Source organism: Polypterus senegalus, chromosome 18, assembly GCF_016835505.1.
Source record: "Polypterus senegalus isolate Bchr_013 chromosome 18, ASM1683550v1, whole genome shotgun sequence".
NCBI lineage: Eukaryota > Metazoa > Chordata > Cladistia > Polypteriformes > Polypteridae > Polypterus > Polypterus senegalus.
The window spans coordinates 46977810-46997039 of NC_053171.1; the positions used below are offsets into that span (position 1 = coordinate 46977810).

At 41.6% G+C, this 19230-nt stretch overlaps 1 protein-coding gene across 1 annotated transcript; it reads left to right on the forward strand.

Moving 5' to 3' along the window:
* Nucleotides 1–626: 626 nt before the first annotated feature.
* ptger2a (prostaglandin E receptor 2a (subtype EP2)) lies at nucleotides 627–18952 on the forward strand. The gene is made up of 2 exons (XM_039741818.1): nucleotides 627–1821; nucleotides 17572–18952. The coding sequence occupies exons 1-2, from the start codon at nucleotides 1024–1026 to the stop codon at nucleotides 17872–17874; spliced, it is 1101 nt and encodes a 366-aa protein (XP_039597752.1). The 5' UTR covers nucleotides 627–1023; the 3' UTR covers nucleotides 17875–18952.
* Nucleotides 18953–19230: the final 278 nt, after the last annotated feature.

Consider the following 19230-nt stretch of genomic DNA (forward strand, 5'->3'; position numbering starts at 1 on the left):
CTCGTGTGCAACTGGAAAAACATGCAGATTAGGCGGATTAGTGGTGCTAATTCAGCCAGTGTGTGCCAATGTGTATTTATGTAGTTGTTGGCGTGTCTGTGTATTCACTGCGATGGGCTGGCACCGTGTCCAGGGATTGTTCTTGTCATGCGCCCGATGCATGCTGACACAGACTCCCGTTTCCCTATGAATCTGCTTTGGATGAGCGAGTATGGAAAATGGGAGGGTGGATGTTAGGATTAATGGTAATGTAGAATAAAGTATGTGATATATCCAGAAAAAAAGGTCTAAAAAGTAACAACATTAAATAATTGTATTGTAATTTCAAATAATTCACAAGTAAACTCGACTTCCTAAAATATTAAACCGATATCGCCGTTCTTGAATGACACAGAATTAAGTTAGCGTTTCAGCAGGCCTTTTCGTCTTTTACTTGCTGAACTTCTGCTACTCTTTGCTCTTCTCTTCCCTATTTTGATCGTTTTAGTTCCTCTAATCACACGATGAGGCCGAACCTGCGGACTGGTTAAAGTGTCCGCTGTCCTGGGACCCCGCAGCCAGCGGCGTTAATTCTACTCTTCGCCGCAGCTGTGCCAGCTGCGGCTCTGACGTCACCGCCCCTTGAAGTCTCGGCTCCACTCCCTCGCTCCGGTGCGTGTGGTGTCCCTACTAGAGCTTTTGTCTTGGCTTCTCGTGATTTCGCATCTGCCGAGTAAAGGAGAATAAAAAAAGACAACTGTGAAGTCGACTGCGGTTGGTAATACCCTGGAACAGAAAGAAAAAAGTTTGTAAACTTAATTCCAAATAAAGTTTCTACGAGCACGTGTTGTGGGAATTACGCTTTGGAAGTCTTAACAGAACTGCTGGAGCTGCGGCAGACGCGTCCTGCGAAGACGTTGGGTTTGACTTGAAATTTAGTCGAAGAAAGGAAAAGTAACACGGCAGACGAACGGTGGTCATTGTCCAGCCGCTCTGACTGGTAAGAAGTGCTACAGGAGCGCGATCCCTCTGGCTGTGGGTGCAATGGGGGACGGCAGTGCGAATGACTGCCACAACAGCACGACGGTGGCGCACGGACAGGGTCCGAAGGCGAGCGCCTTGATGTTTGCTGCCGGAGTGTTGGGTAACGTGATTGCGCTGGTACTGCTGGAGGTGCGCCGCAGGAGCAACAGGGGCAAGGAGCGGCAGTCCCTCTTCCACGTCCTGGTGACCTGGCTGGTGGTGACAGACCTGCTGGGGACCTGCATGCTCAGCCCGGTAGTGTTAAGGTCCTATTCCCAGAATCGAACGTTGATGAATCTGCCAGACGAAGGAGCTTGTAAATATTTTGCTTTTTCTATGACTTTTTTTGCTTTGACCACCATGTCTATACTCTTTGCGATGGCTCTGGAGTGCTCTTTTTCCATTGGCCATCCTTATTTTTATGAAAGGCACATCACCAAGAGCAGTGGGTACATCGCCATCCCCGTGGTTTATCTGTTTTGCCTGCTTTTCTGTGCCATGCCACTCATGGGCTTTGGCCGGTATGTGCAGTACTGCCCTGGCACCTGGTGCTTCATTGACATGAGGGCAAAGGAGCTGGTAAACAAGGTCTATTCTCTTCTGTACGCATCGGTCATGCTGCTTCTCATCATCTCAATCTTGGTGTGCAACATCTCGGTCATTGTTCATCTTGTTCTTATGCACCGGAGGCACAAGAGACGCCAGGGCTCCTCATTTAAGAAGACAAGACGCTCTGTGTCCATGACTGAGGAAATGGAACACCTTATCCTGGTGGTGGTCATGACTGTGTTCTTCATGGTGTGCTCCTTGCCCTTAACGGTCAGTATAAGTTATGTGCTAGTGAAACAATGGGCTACTATATGTCCATAGTGTAAAACTAAATACAATCTGAGGATTATTTGAATGGGTGTCACAGCACCATTAACCCACTTTTGAGTGCCAGCCTGTGTTTTTGAAACCAGCTCATTTTCTCTGGCCTCTGCGGGTTCTCTGCACTACAAAACTACGTTTTAGGTAGGTTTGTAGCACTGAAGTGACCATGAGTGTTAGTGTGTCCAATAACTGGGCATCTGCATCTTTTAGGGCTGGCCTCTGCTTTGTGTTTGTCTGATACTTCTAGTGCAGGTTCCATCTCCTTTATGACCTTGTTGTGGAGTTCATGGGTTCAGACAAGAGCATGGGGGATGGACTAGTTATCCGAATTATTCATTACAAAACATGACACTCAGTCCTATTCGAACCATGAAGAAATACCCATTTTATTTGAATTAAACGTTGAAATGCTTGCAGATTACCTCAATTTTTTCTGAAGAATGGCAAGTGTAACTTCAAGCATTCATCTTGAAATTCGAAACTTAATTTAAATGTGTTTACTCAACCCTGTGAGAAAATGATTACAATAAAAAAGTTAATTTTTAAGAAATATACAGTAAGTTAGATGGAAAAGGGGGCAGCACGGTGGCACAGTGGTAGCGCTGCTGCCTCACAGTAAGGAGACCTGGGTTTGCTTCCCAAGTCCTCCCTGCGTGAAGTTTGCATGTTCTCCTCGTGTCTGAATGGGTTTCCTCCCACAGTCCAAAGACATACAGGTTAGGTGCAATGGTGATCCTGGTGTCCTGCCTGGGATTTGTTCCTTCTTTGCGCAATGTTTTGGCTGGGATTGGCTCCAGCAGACCCCTGTGTTAGGATATAGCAGGTTGGAGGATGGATAGTTGGAAAAGAATGTGTTTGTGGGGTGTTTTTTGTGTGCGTATAAATTCATAAATATTTTTGGACTCTTTTTTTTTTTTTTTGTTTTTTACTTGGGATCCAGTTTTTAATTTCATTGAAGTGTTTACTCCAGCCTAGAAGCAGAATTGCAAATAGCAGCTCAGTAATATGTCTTTTATTTATATATACTCTGTGTGTAGGTGTGTATTATATATAAAACCGATGGTACCAAAGAGCAATGGCAGAACACTAAATATCAAAACATAAGTGAAAATAAAGTTTTCCTGCTACCAGCGGCCTTGCAAACAACAGACCAGTCGATACCTGGCTCAGTGGACAGGCTAACTCAGGCACTTCAAATACGCATGTAAGCTCCGTCCTTTCTATTCCGCTCACGCCTTTGCCCCAATCTGATTTCTGGTTCTAGATTGAGTGGTCATTTAGGCCACGTTTAGATTGCTACTCAGATGTGACCTGATTCTGTGTTTTCACATATCTGGCACAGATCTGAGTTTGGTGTAAACACCTCACACTCATACGTTATCTATTATTTTTCTTGAGAATGGATACAAGCTGCTTTTGTATGTGGTATTGAATTCCATTTGAACTTCAGTCATGCATATCACCATCTGATCTGATTTTTGCACTAGGAACTGACTCGATTATGCTATTTTTGCAGATCGCGTGACACATTAAAGTAATCATGGCAGAGAAAGCGAACAACCATTACAAGTTTCTCCAGCCACTGGACATCATCAAAACAGCTAACAATACACTCTAAACTCCTGTTGTATATCCAAATTCTTCTCTGAAAGGAGGTGAAGGAAATCGCAGTAGAAAATTCTAAGGAATGCAGTGCCATAGCTCTTCTTTTCCAACTCGCCAGATTTAGAAACAGAACTGCCCTTCTATAATGTAGAAATTGAAACACATCAGCTAGGAATTATGTTTACACCTTACCTGCACCATGCACCACACACATGGCACATAAGCTGAAAGCATATACAAACACTCAAGCCACTGCTACACCGTACTATGTGAACATCGCAAACGTCAGGTTGGATTTCCACCTCAATTCTGATTTGGGCATTGAGACCTGCTAATTTAAACACAAACCCCATCTTCACCATGGGTAGTCTTTTAAGCCATCTCGGGATACTTTCTGAAGTCATGTATGTCCAGCAGAACCCTTGGATGAGCAAGCCAGGGTGTTCAGGCTAAAGTGGAGCCATTGCATGGCTAGGCTCTGTAGTGTTTGTGTCGACTGCCCTCCTCTGTTATTGTTAGGGGTACCACAGGTTACTGCTGGCTTCCTTCCCATTTCCCATGACCTTTCTGTGCCTCTCACTATCACAGGTATTTCAGGTCATTCTCTGCATTTACAAGGCTTACCACCCCCAGGTTTGTACATTAGATCTTCAACTGATAGTGCTGGGTTCCTTACAGAGAAAAATACCCTGGAGGACCCTTTATTTGCTATGTCCATGTCCTGTCTGCCGCCGGTAGCCACTACATTGTCTTTTTGTGAAATGCTAGAAACTATATTTTACTTTCACAGTATTCTTGCCATTTAAGTGTCTAGTATTTGAAGTATTTTCCAAATAAATCTTCCATCCATCAACTTAAAGAGCCTAGTCAAGTTTTGAGGGTTGCCAAGGAAGGAACCAACTGTGGTCTGGGCACATGCACAACTACTTATATGCGGTCCAATTAGAGTCCCAAATTAACCTAACCAGAATGTCTTTGGGATACGGGATTGAAAACAGAGGAGAGAAAGAAAAAAATGTGCCAACCCTACAGTGACAGTGCCTAGGCCAGACCTCTAATGCACTAACCACTGTGACACCATGCTACCCCAATTTTTAAAGTTCACATTTTAAAATGCGTTTCTCAGAATGCCTCTTCTTAGATTCTGTTCCAGTTTGCTCAGTGTTTTTTTTTTTTCTTTCCTTGCCTAAGGAAAATATTTTGAAGTACGTCAGGGTGTGTGATCGCTGCGCATCAGAGTATTGACACAAGCAAAAGCTGGTTAGTTCATATCAAACTGAACACACTCACCCTCTGTTTAGCTGAAGCTGATCTCCAAAGTAACTTACAGGTCCCTTTCCACTTTTCTACAAGTTCATATATTTGAGCACAAATTCAGTTGGTGGTGGGGACTGCTTCACAGTCCAAAATCATGGCCTCATTCAACAGTGACCGAGCCTCATATCCAGTACTGAAATCACACTACAAATTATGCCCACTGCCATTAATACAATTTAGTGTCCTGAAATAAAAATGAAATGACCTGCAGTGTATACAGCAAAAGAGTAAATACAAATGAGAATGTTCTAAACAAACAGATGAATTCACTTCTGAGGCAAAAGCTGTAGCAGGCATTTGAGCATTAAACATAATGAATGAGAGGTTGTAGCTGCATATTAAACTGAATATTGTTCAAATAAAGTTCTTATGGCATCTGAAACGCATCAAATCAAATTCAGTTTTCCCACAGAGTAGGACATGAGACGGCTGAAGGCCCAGGCACTGCCATATCACATATTTATTACAATGCAGCTGAAGGGTAGAGGAGGGTATGTGGCTTATCATATGTGGCACTGCCAAGACCCTCAGTTTCTAGGAGGACTTTGTTGTTCAGGTGTCAGTCAGCTGGCAGCTTTCATTACACTTGTAGGGGCTTTTTCTAGATGCTATATGGCTGTGAACCTTTTCCAAGCCTAACACGATGCTCCTCTTGTTGTCACTTCTATACTGGTTGAGACTTTACCTGCTGTAGTCGATTAGTCTTTATTTTATATAGCGCCATTAACATGATGCATCATTGCAAGATGCTTTACAGGGGGGACGTGACAACAACATGCTGTTATCTGTAAAAATCCAGCAGTAAAACTGAATTTAGTAATAATAAACAGCAGGAGAAGCAGCATGGCTGCCGCCATAGCCTGATGGCCAGGGGCCTAACAGTCGAGGGTTTGCACAACTCACTCACTGTAGCGTGCAGAAGGAGAGGCGGGAGTTTCATGGAATGTGCAAGGAAAATAGTTAGTCAAGATGACTCCCTGCAGTATTACGAAATGTTCGTTTCTCTTTAGGTGTATACTGAAGGTATGATAAAAAGAAAGACACTAGAGGTAAAGAAACTGGGTGGGGAAAGACAGAGATCATTTTAGTAAGATTGGTAGCAAAAAAGCCTAAAAGGGGCAAGCCAGAACAAGCTATACTGAAAAAAAGGCTTACAGCAAGTAAGCACCTGTAATCTGTATATTTCAATGAAGTGTTAAATTATGTCATATTAAACCAGCACTGTGGACCACAGTGGCGCATTATGCTGCCCTCACTGCTCTCAGGCTGAACTCCTGGCCTAGCAGCTATCGGTGTGGAGACTGCATGGTTTCTTGGCATCTTGTGGAATTTTCTCCCTAAGGGTTACTCTTGTTTCCCAGATACATTTAATAATAATAATAATAATTCTTTACATTTATATAGTGCCTTTCCTACTACTCAAAGCGCTTTACAGACTCCACTCAGAGAAGACCAGGAACAGGAATCCATGATCTCCTTCCTGCGAGGAAGCAGTGCTACCATTTGTGTCAGGTGGATTCGATTTGGCTTGGTGCACATGTGCTCCTGAATGTGCCCAGTGATGAACTGTCCAATGTAAATTTGCTTCCAGCCTTTTTTCCACAATGGCTGGGATATATTCTAAATATCCACAACTCTGAAATTCAGAAAATCTGTATAAAGACAAACGGAGCAGAACATATCAGTATAGGTCCCAACTGTGCTCCGCAGAATTCATAGAAGAATTAACAATTATTTGAGTGCCCAGTTTCCTTTATCTTCTTGTCCTCTGGTAATCCCAATTGACCATAAGAGCTTGCCTTTTATAGCATTCCATTGTTAGTCAAGCTTCAGATATATTTCAATTCTATAACTGCATGAAAGGAAAACCTATGAACATTTCAACATAGGAGTAGATAGCCTGGTGAGTTTAACTGAGGAAATTCGATGAAATCAATAAAGTAGCATAAGGGGGAGCACAAGAGATGAGTTGTCCAGTCAAATTGGGGCCTGCAACATGAGCCACCAAGAATAGCAACATGAGTTACCAAGAATAGACCTGGGATATTTGGATTTGCAGACACCATTCATGGTCTAATGGCTGCTAGGGTTGGTTCTAATAAGGTTGGGGCAGAAATCAGCAGTGTTGTCTGACAATTACAAGGACCACAGTTGTACTAGGTTGTTGTACCGTGTTAGCCATTATGAATGTAGAGAAAAGCCAAGCAAAATGACACCTTTTATTGGCTAACTAAAAAGATTACAATATGCAAGCTTTCGAGGCAACTCAGGCCCCTTCTTCAGGCAAGAAGGACCACAGTTTAAACCAAGTTCTGGTCATTTTTATTAAGAGTTTGCATGTTCTCTCTCAATGTCTGTCTGGGATTTTCTCTGAGTACTCCAGTTTCCTCCACATCACCGAGACTTACAAGTTATAGTACTGGGTGAATGACTGGTGTAGGCTACAGTGAGTGTGATGGACTGGGGCCTTCTTCAATGTGGGTTAGGCCGGGCCTCACATTTGGTGACCATAAAGTCAGGTTAAGTGAGCTCATTGAATGTCTGGACTGTTCGATGTTCGTGTTTCAGTCCAAGGTGAAACTCGGAAAGCTGTACTGATCCTTCATAACACACAGTTTTTACCTTCGCATCATTTAGTTTTGTGATGGTTCACATACATGTTGAGATCCTGAATCGTTATATTAACCTCTCAATAACAACAAGCTAACACAGGTCAAAAGAGCAAGATAGGCAGGAGTGTAAGGTAATGCTGTGCCAATTGTATCTACTCATGCTAATAATAAGTTTTAATATGCTTAGAAGGAACTAACAATGCAATAAACAGACACTTGCTAATTTATCAGTGTTTTGTCAAGTTCACACATACACACACAACAGCTCTGTTTTTCTACAACATAAATGTACAAATTTGAGAAGTGTTAGTGTCACAGCACTTATACACCATTCAATCAATACCAAGAACTGGCTTATAATAAAAAATGGGCACAGATTATGGCCTTCCGTCACGGGTCAGTACCACGGTCAGAAACAGGCACGAAGGCTTGTCATCGGCAGATTCTTTTGTGTACCACTTAGCACACTTACATTTGCTTCAATAACTTAATTATTCACAGAAACCTTATTTCTAAAGTGCCACGTAAACCTTTACTCCGATTAGAGAAATCAGGTTATCAGTCCCGAGAAACCTGATTAACAGACTTGGATTTCTCCACAAATAACTCGGCCATGTAAACCTTTAACTGGGTTACTGTTAAGGATTTTGTATTCTGCACATGTCCGTTGCACTCTGTCCGTCTTCGTCTTTGCATGTGTTTGCTTTGCACACGCTTCGAGCAGCCATGGATATTAGCGTCCACAAAATAAATTTACAGAGGCAAATGTTTGAATAATCACATTATTCCTTGTCCTGGCTGAAATAATATGTATGAATATTTGTGTTGATGAGCTCAGTGTTTAGCACTAAACTCAGCAGCACAATCTCAAGAGTAGTAAGGTAACACGTCAGAAGTTACACTTGTTATGTAGTTCGATTACTTTTTAATGTAACAAGTAACCTAACACAATACTTATCTTAATTAAGTAAAAATACCAACGTAGCACTGGATGTAAGACAAGAGGCACACATATCAGGTTGGTCCATTGCAGGGCTCAGTCGCACAGCCAGGCAGAAAAGAGTTTGCAGCATACAATCTGGTAACAGAAACCTATAAATAAAGTGTTGATTTGATTAGACATCTCTCTATTATAAAAAAAAATCTTGGAAGGAGATGAGATGTGATTGTCTCAGAGAGACACTTTCACGTCCCGCGAGACGAGTCTTCGGGCCAAGTAATGTAACCACACCCGGGGCTGGAAACCCTATGAGACAAGAGCTTATGCAAAGAGATTTGGAAAAGTAATGCATGGTTATGTCAGGCACATTTCTTGTAGAGAGAAAGTAACAATATTCACTCACAGGCAGTTATACATTGCGTTGTCATGATGTAATTCCAAACACGGAATCAAAATTCAATGCGACATTGATGAAAAGGTAAAAGTGAAAAGAGATTGAATATATGGACATGGGTGATATGACAGAAGTGTGCCACGCGAGATGCAGATCACACGGCGGCGGCAGCAGCAGCAGCAGCAGCAAGCCAGCAACTGATCAAGCAAAGAGGAGGTAAAAAAAACTGTATGTGTTTCCCATTGTATCACCATTTAAGAGGGGGTGTCGGAGGAGCGATTGCATTTCTGTAGGGTGTGCGTTCAGCCCTTCCCTTCACAACGTGAGTGGCAGAGATACAAAGTGGTTGGTGCGTAGCGCAGGCGAGGGTGGTTGGGGTTGGGCGAGCAAAGCAAGCAGGGGGCGAAGCTCCCTAGTATTTATAAAACACACCAAAATGATCACAGACATTATGCTAATTTTGGAATTCACGGTGACCAATAATGATGTTTAATTCATTTCTTTTTGTGCAGTTTAATAATGTTAAGAGTGTTTTGCCAGACAAGAACACCAGAAGAAAATTCTTATAAAACCAATTTGTGCCTTAACCGCGTTATTCAACTTAATCCGATAATGGGTGTGCAAGTAAACAGAGCTGCCTGATGGTAAAAATGTGAGGCCTGTCTGCGATTTGGAGTGCACATCATTGCTTTCTGCTTTGAGTGTGCTCATGTTGGAAACTTGAAAATCAATTTTAATTTCCACTGAAACTGAATAAACTCACTGTTAGCATGTGATGTAATAGTAAATTACTAGGCCCTTTCTACTACTTCCAAACTATTTAAGTGCATTTTTTTCCTACACCATATAAGATTAATTGGCTAAACTTCACTTCTTCGGGGGAGTCAATGTGTCTTTGTAGTCTGATAGGAAATTCTGGGTGAAAATGATTATGAATAGTGCCTTAGAAAATGGAGCTTCCTGTCACAGAAAGGTAGGAAGAAACAATGTGAGGCATCCAACTGGAGTAGAAGTGACAGGAGCGGAGTTCACATGGCTCTCCATAAGCGTCTCAGAGGCAGGTAGCACTGAAGTTCACACAGCCCTGCTCACCGTGACTCCTACAAGGCGGCACACGCTCACTCACTGCCAATGCAGGGGCAGAAATGTCAGCCATAATTGAAACTCTGCACAGAAATCACTGTCAATATTGCCCCGTTTCACCTTACATTAGAAAATATTAACTTAGCCCGACTAACTGAACTCCACACTCTGTGGAGATTTTTAATAAAGATGTAGCTGGTATTTTTTTTTAACTTTCACATGACATAAAGTTTGATTAAGTGGGCTCATTGAATGTTTGGACTATTCGATGGCTGTTTTTCAGTCCACTCTGAAACTCGGAAGGCAGTTGTGATCTTTCATAAGTTCAACACAGTTTATTCTTTCACATCATTCTTTTGTTTTGTCATCATGATGGTTCACGTGCATGTTGAGATTTTGAATCTTTAGTTTAAAAATTTCAAAATGTTATTTTTTGTTTCTATTTGTAATCCCATAATGAATCCGCATATTTCACAAAGGCCTGCACTCTGTTAGAAAACCGTGTGAAGCCTCAAATCCTGACTTGAAGGAAGTGGCTAGAAAAAGAGAAGGATGGCATCCGAGCTCTCAGCTCCCACCACTGAGGTATCCTGATAAAGGACGTTAATCAATCAGACCACACTGAGTTGTTAATTAATCATCTGCACTGTACGGCCAAAAGGACTGTGCATCACAGGACATATCTGACTCCATCCTACTTTACGTTAGAAAGTCATATCTTCACCTGATTAGCTGAATTCCTAACTTTTTTAAGCTTTTTAATAATGATAATTGGTTTTTCTGGAACTTTTTATTGTGTCCCCTTCTCCTTTTCCACTCCATAGAAATGTTATGTCATTTAGTAGCATGCTTAATCCAGACCGGGGTCATGGGGGTTTGGGCTGTAGCCTATCCTAACCAGCACAGGGCACAAGGCAGGAACAAACCTTGGACCAGTCCATTGCAGTGTGAACACACACATCAAATACACACTAGAGCCCGTTTGGCATTGCCAATTCACTTAGCCTGCATGTGTTTGGGAGGAAACCCACCTGGACACAGCGAGAACATGCAAGCTCCATGTAGGGAGGACCCCTGAACCGGAGACTCCTTACTGATAGGCAGCAGTGCCACCGCTGCGCCCCATAGCCCGCAAACTGAAATACTGCAGAGCATTTCATGAAAACAAATCTGTCAATGGATGCACTTGAAAGCCTTCCTGTGCACCCATTCATTTATTTCTAACAGAGAAGTAACCCCACATGGTCACATACATTGGCAGACAAAGTCTACAGTTAATTTTACACATTGTGGAGGTCAGATCAGCCTCTGTTCATTTTACTGTAGATAAATGGCCGCTGGGCATCCATTCAACATGTTTATTAATTGGAGGCTGCCCTGCTGCTAAGTGCATGCACTGTTCAGTCAAGCAGCTCTGTTTTGCTCTCTGTCTATCAGGAACACGCCATCTTATTTAAATTCATTTTTGCTTTCCTCTAAGTTTAACTGTTTATAGCAAAAGGTTTTTAACCTTTTTTCTCATTGGAAATAACCAGCATGACCTCTCATTATGCCGAGAATGAGGTCCCCTGGGTGGTTTTCACTTCACTGTGGTGTTTTATTATTTTGTGTAGTAACTAGTCTTTCAAAAGAGTTGTTGAACATCCATATTCTATGCATGTTTGATTTACATGTAATCTGTTAATGTGTTTTTGTGTAAAACCCAATTATAGTGTACTGTATACCTGGATGGAGATGTCCTCTAAGAATTGTGGAAATTGGTATTAAGAGAACAACAACGCCTGGGTGGTCTGAGTGGTTTAGCCCCATTTTCTTTTTGGGCACACACTGTCTGATGTTTGATTGGGTTCGGGGTCTTTGGTAACTGCGAAGTGTAAGTACATCTGTCAACACAAGATGATAAGCATCATTGAATGGAAACAAAACCATCTGACTGCTGACATGAGGGGGAACTGAGGCGTCTTTAATGTCTAAGTGTCTGTTTCACTCAGGCAAACATTACTGTGCAAATCCAATCTTTTTCAAAAATGGTTTTCCTTAAAGACCTGGGTTCACTTCCCAGGTCCTCCTTGTGTGGAGTTTGCATGTTCTCCCCGTGTCTGCGTGGGTTTCCACCCAACAGTCCAAAAACATGCAGGTTAGGTGCGTTGGTGTGTGGGTGTGTGTGTGTGTGTGTGTGCCCTGCGGTGGGCTGACGCCCCTGCCTGGGGTTTGTTTCCTGCCTTGCGCCCTGTGCTGGCTGGGATTGGCTCCAGCAGACCCCCGTGACCCTGTAGTTAGGATATAGTGGGTTGGATAATGGATGAATGGATGGATGGTTTTCCTTAAAACCCTAGGCTAAGAATGACTAGTTTCGATTTTGCACCTTTATTATTCCTCCATCTATTCATTCATCCTGATGTACTTCTATTTCACGCCACTTCAAAGTCACAAGAAGACCGTGCCTATGCCAGCAGCATGGTGTGCAAAGTGGGAACCAGAATTACAGGGGCGGGCAAAGGTTGGCTTACAGTTGTGAGTATGTGAAACATACATATCTTTTAGGGAATTTGAGTACTTATGAGATTGCACCGGAGTGCACTGTGCCATTGTGACATTCTTTGCAGTTAATAAAGCTATTGTTAGCAGACCCCCGTGACCCTGCATTAGGATACAGCGGGTTGGATAATGACTGACTGACTGACTAATAATCATAACCTGCATGTCTTTTTCCATATGAACAACTGTAAATGTACTTTTGGCCACCCCTGTATAACTGAAGGAACCTTGAACAGACACAAATATGATCAACAACACACAATTCAGAGTGGAGGGAAATTGTGTGTCTTTTTTATTATTATCCATTTCCAGCATTATCTTGTTTAGATTTGGACTTTTTCAGGTGCATATGTGAGCAAAATGGATGTGTTGATACAGTATATGGGAAACAGAAGCTGCTATTAATGTATGTAGGCATATCCCATCACCATTGAAAAACACAACTATAACAATAAAAAAACAACGGAGTTGTACATCATGAATTGTCACATATTGTGCACATGCAGCAGAGTGATCAGTCTGATGGGAAACATGAAGTTAAGCTTCAGCACGTTGCCTCCACTCCAAACTCAGTGCCCCACCTGAACATGGCACAACAACCAGTCACGTCTCCATGGATGGCACCAGCATTACAGCGAATTAGGCAATCGCCAAGGGCGGAGATCATTAGGAGGGGCAAAACCAAGCCGCACGGGTTAGCTACCGAACAGTTGCTTGGCACACGAATAAACTTGGTGTAGGGCACAAAATAACCTGTCACCAGCACTGCACGCCTCGCTGAAGTTTTACCAACATCAAGCAGTTTGACCCCAAGAACACAACTCATTTGTCATGATGCTAATGAAGGGGTATGGCAAGAATACTGCAGTCTCTGTCGTTACATTCACGGCTTGTAGTGAAATAACATTAGACATCCATATTAAAAAAAGACAAATGTGCAAAGATGTGAAAAGCATACAGTAGACCGCTGAACACACAGTTGATTTATTTTCATGCCAATTTTCAGATATCAACAAGCATTCTTCCATTTTGTCAGTGGTATGGATTAAAAATGGTAGAAGTGTAACAAAACAAAGGAGGAAATGCCAAAGAAGAACAATGGGAGCAGCGCTTTCATTGACCGGTCACCATCTCTGTTGGCTTGACTCATTCTCCTTGTGTCTTCTTGGACTTCCTCCAACCTCCTAACAGTGTGCACATTAGATTAAGTGTCAACTCTAAATTGTCACTATCAATGCGAGTGCAGGTGCGTGCTGTATGTGAGTGGGCACCACGCTAGGCTCGTGTCCTGAACTAACACATACTGTAAATGAATGAATGGATGCTCAGGATGGTTCTTGTAATTGACAGATTTGTTTTTTTCAGTTGCTCTACAGCTTTTCATTCAAGGTAATCTCTCCAAAAGCTGTTCATACAAAAATAATAATAATAATTAAACAACTAGGCCAAACGTAATGTGTCTTAATTGCATTCCTTTCCATGGAGATGTTTCACACAAGCCAGTTCTACTTCTGGTGAAGCTCTTTAGAGAGCCTGGCTGGAATAGCCCACGTGGTCAGGGAGGTCTTCTGGTACAGTGAAGACGGGGACTTGATGATTGTTTTAATTTGATAAACTAAATAGATCACTACTCTACTAAATAAGCATTTTGTGCCAGTGGTCCAAATCCTCCCGAGTGCCCTCTGAGATGATAGAGAATCGTCTGAAAATTAGAAAATGTCCCTCATAAAGACGAACTTCAAGACGCACTATCAATAGCAAAACTGCATGTTCTTCCCACCGGTTTGTGACCCCAGTCTATAGAGATATGCCTTTGAGAAAGAGCTGCTTACTCCTACACTGCTATACATTTTATGCTTGGTGCTTTTGTAGAATATTTTCACACTTTTTTTGGATGAGGCATCTGTTCTCCATTACCCCAGATGGGAAACACATAAACATAACATTCTCAAACTCCCTCAGTCCAATTCAGGCGTGTTGGGGGCCAGGGCCTATGCTGGCTTGGGGAAAGTAGGTTTGAATTATCCATGAATTCAACAAATGAAAGATATTACAGGCCAGTGTCAGGGTTTGCTTTCCGCTGAGACTGTGATGGACTAGAATTCACTGCAAGAGGCCACTGTTATCTAAACCCTTACTAATACTAAACAAAGAGTTAATGATTAAACAAAAGAACGAGTAATTTACAAGACAAAAGTAAATAAGTCTGACTTGGAAAGGAAAAATGATTATTCAATAAACACAAATGGAGAAGAAGAATAAACAAACAAGGACATCAACAAAAAATGAAACAACTACTAATAAAACTGCAGCGACTATATTCACATTCAATACATTTTTAGAAAAACAAGAACAGAATGAGTCTCAGCTCTCCAAAAATCTCATGCACTCTAGACGAAGAGTAAGATGAGAACTTAAAAACCAAAGGAAAAAAAAAACAAAAAGGGCAAAGACCCAAAAGCAATAGGCGCTAGAGGAGGTCCTCTGCATGGCGAAAACACTCCATACCTCAGCCAAGTCCCCAACAACTGAGCTTCAGGTGGTCCGGCAGCACACCTGAGGACTTAGCAGTAGTTTGGGTCTCTGGCCCTATTGGCTCAAATCTTAGCCAAAAATAAACATCAGGAGTGAAGGAACACAAAAGCGAGAAAGTGCAGAGCCTGGCTGGACCGCACACGAGAGTTAATAGACTTCCTGTACCCTCACTCATTCTGTGAGACACACACCCACGCACGCTGCTCTTTGGTTAAACAAAAGTATCTTATTTCGAAATTGCATGCCTTCTATTCTAAAAAAGCTTATATTCAGTGTTCTGCTGGCATGAAGTACTCATTGCAAATTATTTGTTGGAGTCTGTTTTCTTTTGGGTCCACTGAAAGTTCTAAAATATCCATTGGCTGAAAGCAACGCCCATTTTTTTTCCTTTTAGCTTTGATTTGTCATCCAAACTTTCTTTTTTTTAACTTCCATCCACATTATCTGTTGGAGTGCACCCTTTAGAACTGTACAGCATTGCACAAACACACTAATTCTGTTCTAAACATAAGATGAGAGTTAGAAACATATTATTTGAGCTCTTTCGTTTTTAGTAGGTGTGTATCGAACGTGGAATATGAAGGGCATCAGGGAAAGTTTTGGGTGCAGAGCTGGAGGTAATCCAATGGCAAGAAGGCCAAAATGAGTGAAAGCTGGCCAGTGGAGAACATAAATAGGGCAGGTAAAAGGTCACTCAGACCACCAGTGATGGCAGAATGTGAGGATTTAACAGTGGTTTAAGAGTCTTTTAATCCCCATGGCAGAACAAAGAGAAATACAAATTGTGGCTATGATCAAAAGCAGTCACAATATGCTGCACAAGATCCAGAACTTCTTTATGACCACAGTGGCTCATACTGCGGCATCAACACAAAGGTTTTAAAGTCAGTTCTCACATCCTTCCAGCACAGAATGGTAATGACTTCCGGTACAGAGGGCATGATAGAGCGAAGCTTGACTGAGAGACAGTACCCCCCTCGGGGATTTACAAAGTGTATCAAAGCAAAACAAAATCGACAGATACTAGTTGACGTGTCGGCTAGGTCCCTGACAAGTGGCAACAAGTAGGCTATATAAACCAAAAAAGTTCTTCAGTGCAAATATGCAGCATTGGCCTTCTTCAAAGGCAACTAAAATACAGTCTGTAGATCACACTCATCACTTCTGAGGTTTAATATATTTGTCATGTCAATGCACATTCTAATAACGGCTTGGCGATACAAGCTATTGTACATGCAACTCGCCATTTAGCTGGCTGTGTTTCCCTGCATTATCAAGGATGTCATCTTTCCCCAGTTTCTCCAGAATGTTGATAACAGATGGGTCAGAGTTGCTGTAAATATACGCCTGTTCTCCCATCAAGCTTTCCTTTATAAACCCCAACATTTGCACGGGAAGTTGCGTATGCACATTTCACATTTTATAAACGAGGCACCATACTTTCTGGTACTGCCCGGCAGCTTTTAATTTCTGGTGAATCATTTCAACTTTTATGGCCACGATGCTATCCATAAAGATACCTCTTCCTGCTCACGTATTTCTACTCTTGGATCTTTCCTCGACTACCCTTTAACTTAACGCCAGAAAAGACTCACTTGGCGCAACAGCAGCTAAGCTAGTACTAAAATCTCGGTGGAAGTCCCCTCCCAATGCACTTTTGTTGAAAAGCTACCTTTCTTATTTTGGCTTATCTTGAACTTTCTGGGAGATGGATTCACCAGACATTACAAGATAACATAAAAATTGGCAACAACTAACACAACTATTATGCACCCAGATATCTAGAAATCAATCCTCCTCTCAGTAAGACAAATTTTCTAATGCTTAAAAATAAAGGAACTGGCGTTCTCTTTTTCCCTCATGGACTCCAGCCAACAAGTATGTACACCCCAACCTAGGGCAGGGTTAGGGATGTTGTTTTATGCACATTTTTCACATTTGAATTTGAAGCATGTCATATAAGTATCAGGTTTATTGTGTCTGTTTTGCTTGGTTATAAATCTGTTTATACTTACATAATAAAATAATTTGATAACCAAAAACCAGAATTCTTTTTGTGAACTAAAGGCCCTCTACTTGCTGCTCCATATGTTTGCGGTGGCCCAGTGCTAATGTAAGTCATGTTGTTTGCTTGTTTAACTGCTGAATTCAAGTTCCCTTTTACTGGCTATTTTTTCTTTATTAAAATACTGAAAGGAATATTGTGTGTCATCTTTGCACTCTCTGGTACACAGAGAGTAATCTAAAAAGTAAAGTAATTAGTAATGTGATTACTTTTTCAAAGACGTAATGACTAATTTAATCCCGTAACAATTATAGAACAGTAAGTCGTCATTTGTAAAGGATCACTTTCTTTGAGTAGCTACTGAAACCCTGGTTATATTTTTCACTGTAGATTTCAGTTTAACAAATCTTTCTTTTTGCTGATTCATTCTCAGAAATTCCATCTCTATCCCCATTACATACAACATATTACTAGAAATAAAAAATGTTTATTTTTTCACGTACACTATGTATTTGAACTAACAGTGAAATATTCAGTTTTAAGGCCATTTTTGTGTCCAACAACTCCTAACCAAATCTAAAATGAACAGTAGAGTCTCCTCAAAGAAGAACCACAAGATTTTGTCAGTTCCAGTTTCTCACCCTTGTTTTCTCATTTGTTCCTGCAGGTTCGCTCCTATACCAATGTCATCAGTGTGGAGAAGAATCATGAAAGGGATCTCTACGCGCTTCGCTCTTTATCCATGAACTCCATCTTTGACCCATGGATATATACCATTCTCAGACCCTCTGTTAGACGCTTCCTACTGTCTGCGGTCTGCAACATTGCCTCTTCCAAGAGCAAGAAATGTAGCCCTGAGGATGCACTCCTTCAGAGCACCAAACTTGGCCAAATGGAGATGTGCTGCAATCCAGACGTAAACACAGTGCCAGCTTTAGCCAGCAACAGACAAGATAAGCTTGGAAATTAAACAAAAGGAGAAGATGCTGCTGAGGCCTCGTCAGTAGCATGCTAACCAGCATTGCACTGCTTTTGAAGAAAAAAAAAAAACTCAGGGTTCAAATAACTGGTGGCCATTGACAATGTGTTGAAGCAATGAGCCATGAGTTAACACCTACAAAGTAAAATATAGGATAGTCATCTCAGGAGCAGAAGGAACTGAAAAGGCCTTAATGTTGAGAAAGAAGTCAACACCTCCCTGAACATCACACTGCGTTTAAATGGACGCTGTGCAGCATGCTGCTGCTGCTGCTGCTGCCTCGGACTGAAATGAGGCTCAGCAAATCAACAGTTAGAACTCCTGTGCTTCACAGAGTCCTCTGCAATGAAAGACTCCAGTTTGAAGGATGAAAGTCGTCACGTCTACAGCCCGGCATATCATGGGAACAGTTGGTGTTGGTGAACCTACTAGAGTATCCCAGGCATGATGGAAGAAAAGAAGTGGAAGGTTGTAGGACCTGAAGACGAACCAAGTGGGAGAAGAATGAAATGACAAATTGGGAAAACTTGAAAATGCAACTGATGTGCTCGAGCACTGGGGCTTAGAGGGAGTCCCATTAGGTGTGCAAGTCTAAACCGATCTGGGGGTAGAGGTGCACCACCTTGTAGGCCAAGTATTGGCACGTCTGTTTTATTTGCTTAAAGGGAGCAGTAATTTCTCATTACATTGCCCACAATTCTCCTGAGCGGACAAAGCTATAAGCCTTTAATTGCCTGGCATCGAAAAGTCACGTCAAGGTGTGTGAGTAGCTCTGAAAGTACAGAACTGTTGGGTGTGTCAGCCAGAAGAAATGTTGGTAAATGCCGAAGGTGGTGCTCCCCGAGAAATGGTTAATTGGAAAAAAAAGTGAATCGGTGAATTGTGAAACTCAGTGTTACTTTTATGGCCACTGTGAAGTAGAGTTACACATTTCAATAAATTATATAAAGGGGCATTTTACCAGTAAATCATATCTATTGTATTTTTTTATATTGTGTGTTATAAAGGAATACTTTTAGTTTGAATGGAGAAACAAATCTTGTTGAAATTAAATTATTTCTGACCAATACTTACTGAGTTTTGTGGTTGTGTGCACGCAAATACTTTTTAGGTATTCAGGTGTCAAATTCTGTGCCAGGTCCAGAGGTGGGTAGAGTAGCCAAAAATTGTACTCAAGTAAGAGTAGCATTACTTCAAAATAATATTACTCAAGTAGAAGTAAAAAGTAGTCATCCAAAAAATTACTCAAGTAAGAGTAAAAAAGTATTTGGTGAACAGACTACTGAGAGTAACTGTTTGATCATAGTAAATTATTTATTTTTTAGAAATGTTGTAATAAGACAGACA

Coding starts and splice junctions, on each gene's coding strand:
- ptger2a (XM_039741818.1), top strand. CDS start 1,024: ATGGGGGACGGCAGTGCGAATGACTGCCACAACAGCACGACGGTGGCG. Junction 1,822..17,571: donor TGTGCTCCTTGCCCTTAACG/GTCAGTATAAGT, acceptor TTGTTCCTGCAG/GTTCGCTCCTATACCAATGT.